At 42.8% G+C, this 12,500-nt stretch overlaps 1 protein-coding gene across 2 annotated transcripts in view; it reads right to left on the reverse strand.

Moving 5' to 3' along the window:
* LOC120573832 (myc-associated zinc finger protein) overlaps positions 1-11,236 on the reverse strand; it is a 19,694-nt gene extending 8,458 nt beyond the window's left edge. For both annotated transcript variants that reach the window (XM_039823692.1, XM_039823691.1), the window contains exons 1-4: positions 10,594-11,236; positions 9,194-9,344; positions 3,951-4,333; positions 2,373-2,635 (exon numbers count right to left, since the gene is read on the reverse strand). In XM_039823692.1, the coding sequence (XP_039679626.1) occupies positions 2,373-2,635; positions 3,951-4,333; positions 9,194-9,344; positions 10,594-10,626 (830 nt within the window). In that variant the 5' untranslated portion in view covers positions 10,627-11,236. The remainder of the gene's footprint in view (positions 1-2,372; positions 2,636-3,950; positions 4,334-9,193; positions 9,345-10,593) is intronic.
* Positions 11,237-12,500: the final 1,264 nt, after the last annotated feature.

Consider the following 12,500-nt stretch of genomic DNA (forward strand, 5'->3'; position numbering starts at 1 on the left):
CATCACTGGTCTCCATGTTGTAGTCTAGTCTAGTTTCTATCTGTTTAACTCCATCACTGGTCTCCATGTTGTAGTCTAGTCTAGTTTCTATCTGTTTAACTCCATCACTGGTCTCCATGTTGTAGTCTAGTCTAGTTTCTATCTGTTTAACTCCATCACTGGTCTCCATGTTGTAGTCTAGTCTAGTTTCTATCTGTTTAACTCCATCACTGGTCTCCATGTTGTAGCCTAGTCTAGTTTCTATCTGTTTAACTCCATCACTGGTCTCCATGGTGTAGTCTAGTCTAGTTTCTATCTGTTTAACTCCATCACTGGTCTCCATGTTGTAGTCTAGTCTAGTTTCTATCTGTTTAACTCCATCACTGGTCTCCATGGTGTAGTCTAGTCTAGTTTCTACCTGTTTAACTCCATCACTGGTCTCCATGTTGTAGTCTAGTCTAGTTTCTATCTGTTTAACTCCATCACTGGTCTCCATGTTGTAGTCTAGTCTAGTTTCTATCTGTTTAACTCCATCACTGGTCTCCATGTTGTAGCCTAGTCTAGTTTCTATCTGTTTAACTCCATCACTGGTCTCCATGTTGTAGCCTAGTCTAGTTTCTAGACATAACTCCCGCTGGAGCATCATTGGGACAAATATCGATGAAGAAAGTCTCATCAAATCCTCCTTGGTTGCTCACACTACATCAGACCTGGGTCTGATTCAGGACCACATATGAAAGTGGTCTACATCAGACCTAGTCTGATTCAGGACCACATATGGAGGTGGTCTAAATCTGATTTGAGTGTTCACAATACTTCTGAAGAAGTCTTACCTGTTCACGTGACCCCAAAAAAAAAAATCAGATTTGGGCCCCTTTTGCCTGCAGTCTGAACGTAGCCTATATGGGCGCGCGCTCTCCTAGGAGCGCTAACCGGGCGCCCATAGTTTTAAATTTGTAAGACTTTTTAACACATTACATAACATGACATGTCATTAAGCTGACACTTTTATCCAAAGCGACTTCTAATTAAGTTCTTTCAACCTTCTAACGTTACCTGACTTTAATACTCCAATAACAAAATTAATTAAATATTAGACGCATGTAGAGCTCTTATGTTATGGAACTAAAAATAACATAATAAAGTAGATTGAAACATTTAATTTCGCAACGTTACGGCATTTATTTATTCCTACACCTACAAAAAGAAAATGACAAAATGTGAGACCTTTGTAAACGATATTTAATAATAGTTAAAGGTGCCCTGCCACACAAAGCCGTTTGTCCTTGTATTTATTGAAATATGTCAGGTCCATATGTGTTTGTGTTATGTGGTGAATGTGAAAATGAACTGCTACCTCCTGACGTGGTGTTGCCTGAGCTCATTACCATTCATGAGCTCGCCCAGTTCCAACCAATGGGGTAAGCCTCTCCCCGTAACGCGTAGCTCTTATGGCGCCATTTTGATGCTACCAAGCCATCACCTCCCGTTAGCATCCCATTGACTCTCATTCATTTTGACGTCACTTTGACAGAGAATAACTTTACATCTGAAGCGTTTAAAGACTCTATTTGTCCGTTGTTTATTTCTAAAGAAACACGACAATGTATAAAAGGCTCCATTACCTTGTAGCTCACGTTATGGCTCCGTAGCAGACGCTTTTATAACAATAGGCTAACGATTGGGTCATAACCACGAGACTTACTGTCACACAGTAGAGGAATTACCGTATAGTACAGGAGAAGCTCTCAGGCAGTTTGGACTTCCATTAGCTGTTTAGGTTTAATGACTAATGTTAACTAGCATGTTAGTGATCAGTAATTAGCCTGTGCCTATGTTATCTCCTTACATATACCTACGCTCTCCGTCTCTGTAAGATTGGGAATGATTGAGATTTCTCTCGGCACAGCTACCAGAAGACTTCACACTTTCAGACAGGTTGCTCACGTCACATCTACGTCTTCAAGCTCAGTTGGAGGCTGCTCAGTAACGCTCAGCCAGCACCGCGAAAGAGACTTCTGATATCCTTCACTGGTCTCGTACAGAGACACGGGACCTGGTGGTCCAGTTTATATATGTCAATGGTTGCGCTATTAATGAGAACTGGCAGAAATCGAGCTGAGTCTTCCTGCAGGCTTTCTATACCACGCTAGAATGGCTTGAAACAAGGTAACCAAGTTACAGAGTCAATGGTAGACCTTCAGACATCACCACAAAGTCATGAAATACGTGTGGCAGGGCACCTTTAAGGAATTTAGAAAATTGCATTTTTAGTAATGAATAGTTTTAACTAGTAGTTTTTAGTGCTCAGAACAGCTTATGGATCTGAAAAAGAGCAACACAAATAGAAACAAAGTTGTGATTACGATGTGTGATCTGATGTGAGTCTGTACCGAGAGAAGGCCTTGGCGCAGTGCGGACAGACGTAGGGTTTCTCCACGGCGCCCTGGTGCGAGCGGACGTGGTAGCTCATCCGGTCTTTCCTCTTGAAGCGCTGCTGGCAGACGGGGCACGAGTAGGGCTTCTCGTCCGAGTGGGACAGCCGGTGGCGGTTCAGGTGGTAGACGTCTCTGAAGGCCTTCCCGCACGCCTCACAGGCATGGTTCTTCCTCACCTGGGTGGGGGTGGGGGTGGGGGTGGGGTTGGGGTTGGGGTTCTGGGGAGCAGCAGCAGCAGCAGAGAAGTTAGGAAGATTGACAAATACACAGTCCCTGAATAATAATAATACATAATACAAGGTAAATTTTATTTATAGGCGCCTTTCATAGCAGTCAAGGACACCTTACAGTTAAAACCAGCAGAAATACAGTTTAAAACAACAACAGCATTCAGGGGGCAATCGACTAAAATGATTATTTCAGAGACAAAGCTTCCATATGGACCATATGCAGGCTACAAATTTTTAGGTGTACATCTGGATGAGAAATTAAACTGGAAGGAGAATATGAATGTCCTAATGAAGAAGGCTCAGTCGAGATTGTTCTTTTTGAGAAAACTTAGATGATTCAACATCAGCACAAAGCTCTTAAATGTTTTTTATCAAGGGATTTTAGCTAGTGTTCTTTTTTATGCTGTACTGTGTTGGGGGCAGTATATCTGTTGAGGACAAAAATAGGATAAATAAGCTAATCAAGAGAGCTGGTTCAGTTATTGGTCTTAACCCAGATGTACTGGAGGTTACTTTAGAGAAGAGGATTAGTTCAACTAAAAATTGTCCTGCTTTTTGAAGGCCATCCACTACACAATCTGTTCAAAGGACTCAGAAGCTCTTTCAGTGAGCGATTGGTAATGCCTCGGTGCTCTAGTGAGCGCATGAGAAGGTCTGTTGTTCCCGCAGCGGTTAGATATTTTAACCAACACAGTTAACTGTTGAATATTATTCTTGTTTTTTATAGTGTTTGTTTTTTACATTTATGTATTGTGGAACTGAATTTTTCTTATAATTGTGTCTTTTTTATCAGGGTCTATTAGTCTCCTAATGCAGAATTATTTTGTTATTTATTTGTCTGTTGGTTGTGTATTGTGTTCGATGGCTGTATAGTTGGTGGCAAACCAGTTTCCCTATCGGGATTAATAAAGTTTTTCAATTCAATTCAACTTATCCAGGACTTGAGTTGAAAGTAAATATCAGCAGAAAACTGCACTTTTAAATGTAACTATCATTATTTTTTAGTGCTGCCTTTTATATTCAACTCAATGTTCAATTTGTTCAATAAAATAAATTAGTTATGAACAAGCAGTTTGTTGTATTTTAGCAGAAAACTGAAAGCAGCAGAACTGAGAACATATCTGTTTATTTATCACAGTTAATAGTGTTATCGCGGTATTAACGTTATTTGCATATTTCCCTCATATACTGCAGCCTCCAAAACTTTCACCCATCACAAAAAATATTCAGATTGGGTTACATTTTCGGCCTTTTTTGGCCTCCGTAGAAACATGTGGAGGTGTTTCCGGTGTCCAGGACCCACCTGCTCCATGGAGCCCACAACAACAACAGCTGCCTGGATGGGCTGAGGCGGCGCAGCCATGGTTACGGTCGCCGGGGCGATGGACACAGACACTGCCTGGCTCTCTTGGCTGGCGTGCTGACCGTGCTGGGGGTCTGTGGCGTTGGGGGGCAGCGAGGGAGGTGCAGGCTGCAGTGGCAGCGTGAGCTGGAGGAGGGACAGAGGCACCTTCTCCCCCCCCCGGGCCCCCCTCCCTGCGTCCTCCTTCTCCCGCGCCGCGCGGTCCTTCATGCGGACGCCCGTGTGCACCGACTGGTGGCGCCGCAGGTTGTAGCTGTTCTTGAACTCCTTGTTGCAGGTGGCGCAGACATGGGCCGGCCGGCTCGGCCTGGCCAGAGCTTTGACTGCCAGACACAGCACAGAGCTCGTATTAATATTAATCACTGTGTTTGGATGGCACCTTTAAAAACAATATTAAACACATACAATCAAGACCTAAATATTACCCTAGTCAGACCCTCCAGACACAGCACAGAGCTCGTATTAATATGACTACCAGACACAGCACAGAGCTGGGGCCTGTTGCACAAAACCAGGATAAGGGATTAAGCCGGGATATTCAGGTTATCCTGGATGAATTTAGCTTTGATTTGGTTGCACAAAAGCAGGTTGAATTAAACCCAGCCAAGTAACCATGGCGATTTATTCTTTTCAGCTAGCCTGCTCCAGAGCAGGCTAGCTGAAAAAAAGTGGGATTCAGTCGGTCCGCTATTGTCTGTCGGGCTTTTTCTCTCCGTTTGATAACAACAGCCGTATTTCCCTTTTCTGCATGCTTCACTTCCTCATAACTTTCCATAATTAGTTGCTGCTCAGCGGGTGAAACATATGCCGCATGCGTATTCTCCATTTCTGCATCAGTAAATCTGTGATGGATACCGTGGTCTATTTAAGAAAGCCGTGAACGTGCACTTATCCCAGTACAATAGCAAACACATACAATCAAGACCTTAATATTACCCTAGTAGCAGGGTTTCTCAAATGGGGGTACATGTACCCCAGGGGTACTTTGGAGGACTTCAGGGGGTACGTGACATTTTTTGCAAACTGTTTTTCAGTTACAAGGCTGTAGTTCAGTGTGCCGATGTGCTGCAATAGCAGCAACTGGCACACTGACTATTATCCCCCATACTTATTCCGCCACATTTTTGTCCCGCTACTAGTCACGGTGTGTTGCCAACACATGCACACAAAATACATCAAAACGTGTGTAATGCTCGGGAATGGTGTGCTATGTGTTTTCAAATAGATTTGCCGTGCGGTTTTCCCGAAATCGGCAAAAAAACGCCGCAAAATTTCCCATAGACTTTAATGGGAAAACTGTGTGAAATCGCTTAACATCGCTCAAAACAACCCCTCTTTGGGGCCATACTGTATCGCCATACTTTAATGTAGAAAAATAATTAAAAGTTTAAACCAAAGACAAGACTTTGGCCTTTATTGGGCTCAATGGGCATTCTGATATCAAGCACGGTTTCTACCAAATCACAGTTTATGTATCGTCCAGTTTTCAGACCGTTTCAGATTTTCCAATGTGTGTGTATGGGGCTGGAATCAGTGGCTTAGGCAGAAATAGTATTTTGGGCGGGCCAGTACAAAAGTGAGTGGGCCATTTTCAAAAAGACGTAGAAGTAGCAAAAAGCTAATACGGTAATAGCAGTACTGTCTACAACATGCTCAACCAACAAAACTCAGTCTAAAAAGTTTGTACACAACAATATAGACAAAAACCTGACGGTTTTAACCTATTCAGGCTAAAATATATAGGCAGCGGCAGAACCAGCAGCATTGACTCTGTACAGCACTGTTATAAAATGAACCATTTTATTGCACTTGGTGGCAACTAATAATGAACCCAAACAGCAGAGAAGGCATCTAAATTACATACTGCATGACACAGAATAGCCTACATCAGACAAAACTCGCACATGTAACATATCCTATCCATGTGCTTCAGGACTACGGGCAGATCATGAGCAGCAAATGGTTACCAGCAGTAAAAGAAAATCAAAGAATGAAAACTTCCAGCCTATCATTGTTTAAATTATGAAAGATATAATGAAAAGTGGGCAACAAGGCTCCAAATCTTAGACCGTGTATGGAGTCCACGGCAGTGACAGGGTCAAAGAAAACTAAAAACTAGGTCACTCACAGTTCTCTTCTTATTTAATGTGGACAAAACACAAACGTGTTTCAGCTAGAAGCCATCCTCAGTGTTCACCATTTCTTACTAAATAGGAAGGTTACTAGGTTACTTAATTAATAACACAAGAAGCATGAAACCCGTTTTACTACTTAATATACCTCAGTGAGGGCCTCCTCTCTCTCTCTGATTGGCTGTCAGCTCTGCTGGGGAAATGTCTGCACATGCTGCAGAAGAGCTCGTCCTTATTTACCCTGTATTCCATCCAAGACAACTCTCCATACCACTTTAAAGAGAAGCCATTGTTGTCGTGGTAACTTTTAACAGTGCATTGTTTAACACATCCATGGTACATTGTCTAAAGAGCCAGCTAGCTAACGTTGGCTGCTGAAGGCAGCCCGGATAGTCTGCCTGTTGTTACCGTAGCAACTACATATACTACTATACCTAAGACTTCCTAATTGTTTGATCCTTATTCTATGGTTTAAACAGTTTCGTTTTAATCAGAAGAGAAGACGCATAAAACACACACAACTAGCTAGTTATGTTACTATATGTTACTATTTCTTTTTTTACATACATTTGAATGTTTTTCATAACAAAACAAAACCTATTGATGAAACTTGGCTGGGCGGGCCAGTGGGCGGGCCAGTGAGTAAAGTGGGCGGGTCAGTGAGTAAAGTGGGCGGGCCAGTGAGTAAAGTGGGCGGGCCAGTGAGTAAAGTGGGCGGGTCAGTGAGTAAAGTGGGCGGGCCAGTGAGTAAAGTAGGCGGGCCAGTGGGCGGGCCAGTGAGTAAGGTGGGCGTGCCAGTGGGCGGGCCAGTGAGTAAAGTGGGCGTGCCAGTGAGTAAAGTGTGCGGGCCAGTGAGTAAAGTGTGCGGGCCAGTGAGTAAAGTGGGCGTGCCAGTGAGTAAAGTGTGCGGGCCAGTGGGCGGGCCAGTGAGTAAAGTGTGCGGGCCAGTGAGTAAAGTGTAGCGGGCCAGTGGCGGGCCAGTGAGTAAAGTGGGCGTGCCAGTGAGTAAAGTGTGCGGGCCAGTGGGCGGGCCAGTGAGTAAAGTGTGCGGGCCAGTGAGTAAAGTGTGCGGGCCAGTGAGTAAAGTGTGCGGGCCAGTGAGTAAAGTGGGCGTGCCAGTGAGTAAAGTGTGCGGGCCAGTGGGCGGGCCAGTGAGTAAAGTGGGCGTGCCAGTGAGTAAAGTGTGCGGGCCAGTGGGCCGGCCAGTGAGTAAAGTGGGCGTGCCAGTGAGTAAAGTGTGCGATAAAAACCACAACAATGCGTTCGCCAGACATTTATCTATCTTGTGATGATAATATGTTTGCCGTTTGGACCCACGGTTTTTGAATTACAAAACAAACTTAAGAGGTATAATTATCATTAAATGGACATGTTTGACCCATGGAAGCCACTGTCTCCCCCTCCCTCCTCTACTCCCTCACTGTGGAAATCAGCATAGCAACAACTTCTGACACACACACCTCCTGTCATGGAGACTCTTTACTGTAGGCCATGTTGTCCTCTCTTTACTGTAGGCCATGTTGTCCTCTCTTTGCTGTAGGCCATGTTGTCCTCTCTTTGCAGGACATGTCAAACAGCAGATTTACTGTTAGCCAGTGTTATTTGGATGTGCACCAAGTAGTAGGCACACTGTCAAAATTTCTAGAAGAATTTTGTAGTTACTTCTACTGTCTTTTTCTTCGCTTTTTTTCAAAGTTTTTGTCCCTGTTTTTGAAGGTTTTGTGCCGCTTGTTTTGACCTATTCTTGCCTTACTTCCTTCTTTCTACCATCTTTTCCCAAGGTTTTGTTAAAAAAAAAAAAATAATATGCATTCGAATGTTGCAGTTGTTTAGTAAATCTATCGCTGACATCGCTGTATTGTTCCTCTTTATAAATAGACTTCATTGTTTTTGCAGCAAAGGGCCGCAGGTCGGAGTCAAACCCGGAGTAAACCTCTACACATGGGCGCACGCTCTACCAAGGGAGCTATCCGGGCGCCCTGCTACCTGTCTTTGGTCAGTGCCGTGTTGTGTTCAGCTGTGACGTCTGGTTGTGTCTACGCACACTGACAGCACAGTGCAAAAGTCAGATACCTGTCCACATCTATTTTGCCAATAAAGCTGATTCTGAGATTTAAATCAATAATCAGCTTTCTCATTTGATTCCGTCTGACTGATTTTATTGCTGATCACTAAACTGCCTTTCTGTGCTGATGTTTGAAATGTTCCGTGTAAATAAAGCAGCATCAGTAACATGTGCTGAAGAGTATTCCCAGTGCTGGAATGTAACTGAGTACATTTACTCCAGTACTGTACTTTAGTCCACATGTTGAGGTACTTGTACTTTACTTGAGTCTTTTCTCTTCATGCCACTTTCTACTTCTACTCTGCTACATTTCTGAGAGAAATATTGTACTTTTTACTCCACTACATTCATCTGTTTCAGCTTTAGTTACTAGTTACTTTAGTTACTCCGCTACAGTCATGCAGGTATGTTGGATGGGTTCCCTACAACATATGCATCCATGTTCTTCTCAGGGAAAAGTAATGATTACTTCCATTGAATTGTGGGTGTTTTATTCAAATTCATAGCCATGTTGAAATGTTTTAAAACTCTCTCCTGACTAAACTTTGACATGAACCAGTCTCAACATGCTGTGATATGAACTATTAGTCAAAATAGTTCATAATTTCTATTTATTTTTACTCAAAAATGAGGTATAATGTCATTTAAAATTAGGTTAATTGATCAGAAATATAAAAAAGTTTTTGAAAAAAGTGAAAAAAAAAGAAGTTATTTTTCAATTTCTACCCAGAACGAGAAGTTCATGTTGGACGGGAAGACACCACACGACTGGTGTGATCCTTTACACGTTCTACATGTTGTAATACTTTAACTACATTCTCCTGAAGACACTGACACACTCTTACTGAAGCAACATTAACACTGCACGACTTCAACTTGTAACAGTATTATTACAGTGTGGTATTAGTACTTTAACTGCAGTAATCTGATTACTTCCTCCACCGCTGAATGCCACAACAAACGTCCCGTGGGAGTCTGTGTCTCACCCGGTGGCGGCTCCTCGCTGAGGGCGGCCGTGTCGACGGTGGACGGCGGCGAGGCCATGTGGTCGGCCGGAGGACTCGGCGCCGAGCCGCTGAGCTCCGGGAGCAGGTCTGACTGAAGGGGGGTCTCGGCCTGGCTCGGGGTAGACGGCGTCTAACAAGACAGGGAACAGGAACGCCGTTATTAAAAGGTCCCATGGCATTAAAATGTCACTTTATGAGGTTTTTTAACATTAATATGAGTTCCCCCAGCCTGCCTATGGTCCCCCAGTGGCTAGAAATGGTGATAGGTGTAAACCGTCTTTGAGAAAATGAAAGCTCAGATGGACCAATCAGGAATCTTCTCCTTATGACATCATAACGAGCAAACAAGGTGATAATACATTAGCCAAAGAGAGACATACCTCCATCTTTATAATACATTAACCAAAGAGGGACATTTTTTGTTTTTAAGTGTCTAGAAGAGTTCGGTAATAACATTTTAGTTGCTTTTTTAAAGTCGCTATAAATGTAACTGTGATTAAAGGTGCAGTAGGTAAGATTATAAAACTACCTTTCTGTCATATGTGCTGAAACTGAGCCTATGTTCCAGTAGAACTACATGAAGCAGGTCATTTAGAATAAATCCAGCCCCTCTGGCTCCACCTACAGCCTGTAGGGGGCGTGTCTAACTGTTCAGATGGACCAATCAGGGCCAGGGGGGGGATGTCTAACTGCGTGCACACACATCCATTCTCCCTTGTGGGGGGAGGGGCTTAGGAGACCGTTTTGGGCTTTAGCAGAAAGTGGGGAGGGACTGAGACTACCTACAGTACCTTTAATACACACACACACACACACACACACACACACACACACACACACACACACACACACACACACACACACACACACACACACACACTTTATACACAATCCTACATACTGCAGCTTTAAATCAGAAACCTTTTTCTAATCCAAATAAGAAAAAGGTTTATTGCCACAATAAGTTACACTTATGTGGAAGTTGCCTTGGTGATTGGTGCAAACATAAACAAACAAAAACAAACATAAAAAACATAAACAAACAAACATACTAAACATTAATATGAAATAAACAATAAATACAGAGACCAATATATATATATATATATATACACACACACACATACAAAATAACTCCTGCATAAGAATCAAGAGGCTGAATGCCACAATGACAGATTTTAACCTATCAGCAAATATCAAAAGCTAATATGTATCCTGATAAATCTCGTGATTTACACCCCAACCTGCCAGCTGGGGACCCAAAAGCCAGCTTCACCCTGACCCCTCTGTGACCCCCAATCCTCCTCCCATTTTCCCCTCCTCCCCCCCCAAAAAAAAACCCAAAGCATAAAGCAGCCTCAGCATGAATTAAGACTTACCTGAAAGAGGAAATTACTCCAGGAGGTGTCCATCCTGAACAGCTGAGCGCCCCGGGAGCAAAGAGGAGAGGGAGGAGGGGGCCGGAGCCCAGGACCAAGCGCTCCTACAGCTGAATCTGAGGCCTGGATCTCTCCTCTACCTGCCCGGCTTAACTAGTGCAACATATAGAATGGCAGCGGACGATATTTAGCTTAAATCGGCTAACACTTATTAGTAATTCGGCTGATAATTATGAATGTATATGGCAATCTGTTGGCGTTAAACAGGCACTAAGATGCTTCTTGTAAAATGCGACACAATGGTTGTTATCATGCTTCCTTTAATGGTGCATTTTAATATAATTTGCTTATGTCTACTGGAATAAAATTTGGTGAATTGCATGCAAAATAGAGATTATTTTATACTGAAGATGAGAAGGATGTATGGCTAATCATAGCAGCTGTTAGCAGGTGTCATTTATTTTTTTTGCGATAGCTCCGGAAAAAGGCCGCGGCGTCGGGTCCCAAGCCTCGGCGTTGCGTACAGCTCGTCCCCTAACTAGAGCGCTCCTGCTCGGCTGCGGTCCATGGCTCCGCCTCGGTGTTTCAATCGACAGGGTAACATCTTTCTCTTTTTTTCAAACTCGCTCTCCCTCTCTCTCGCCCTCCCTCCCTCTCTGTCTTTCTTCCTTTTCTTTTTTTATCTCTCCTTCACCCCCTCTGTCCCTCTCCGCTTTAAAGGGAAAGGATTTTGTGCATGCACCCTCCTCGCGGACCCCGTCTCGTCTCGTCTCGTGCCGTCCCTCTCGCCCCCGCCCGCCGCCGCTGCTGCACGGTAGGCCGACACATAATGAAATCCGAAATGTATTCTGTCCGTTAATTCCTCTACGTCGAATTAAAACAACAACCACGGTGCTTCGTCGTAAACAACCGCGGCCCGGTCCCCGGGACCTCTCGGAGCTAAAACAAGGCTTTGCCTTCGAGCATCTTAAAGGTAACGATGCGCGCAGGTGCAACAGCTGGATACTAACCTGACGTTCCTTCTCGAGTGGGTTCCACCAAACTCCATTAAAAAAAACTAACATTTAATGCACACTTGCTTTAAATTCATAACAATAACCATAAACACGGCCAATGATATTTCTCCATTCAGGAAGTACCATTCATAAATTCGGCATACCTCCAAAACACCAAGAAGTATTTTATTACTAGGAATGTAAAAAAGAAAACCTTTGTGTTCTGTTCTGTCTCTTTTCGTTTGTATTTCAGTTCCTGTAAGGATGCGCGAAAGTTACACCAAACTCCACTGAAAAATACATAAACTTTAATGCACGCTGTCTAAATTCATATTAATAACCATAATAAGCACAGCCAATGATATTTGTGCATTAAGTAGTCATTAAGTAATTCGGCATGCCTAAAATATTTCATATGGCATTCTCCTGTTATTATTTTATATTGTCTTGTGTAGCTCCTTGCTCAATGTTGTATATCTTTTATACTGTTTAAAAATTGTATAACATTTCATTATCTGCAATTTTATTTTTGTCTTGTTAAGCACTTTGTACCTTTATTTTGAAAAGTGCTATATAAATAAAGTGTATTTTGATTATAAATATTACTGCTTGTATGTACAATCTGTGTGCACATCCATAATGAGAGAATCCCGTCTGTGTGTAACATAACATGGGGATTTTACATCTTTGATTCCACATATACAATGTTTTTAAAAAGCGCAGTGATGTTTTGTTATTTGAATAATTTTCAGACAAGCAGAGGAACAAGGAAATGAAAGCATCTTTTAAACGTTCTCTGAGACATGAAACACGTTACCTGGCTGCTATTCACATCTGCATATAAAGCTGGAAGTAAAAAAAAGCAAAAATCTGGTTTTTAATCATCTTTATTAAATTTTTTTTTACAGTAAA

Source organism: Perca fluviatilis, chromosome 15, assembly GCF_010015445.1.
Source record: "Perca fluviatilis chromosome 15, GENO_Pfluv_1.0, whole genome shotgun sequence".
Classification (NCBI taxonomy): domain Eukaryota; kingdom Metazoa; phylum Chordata; class Actinopteri; order Perciformes; family Percidae; genus Perca; species Perca fluviatilis.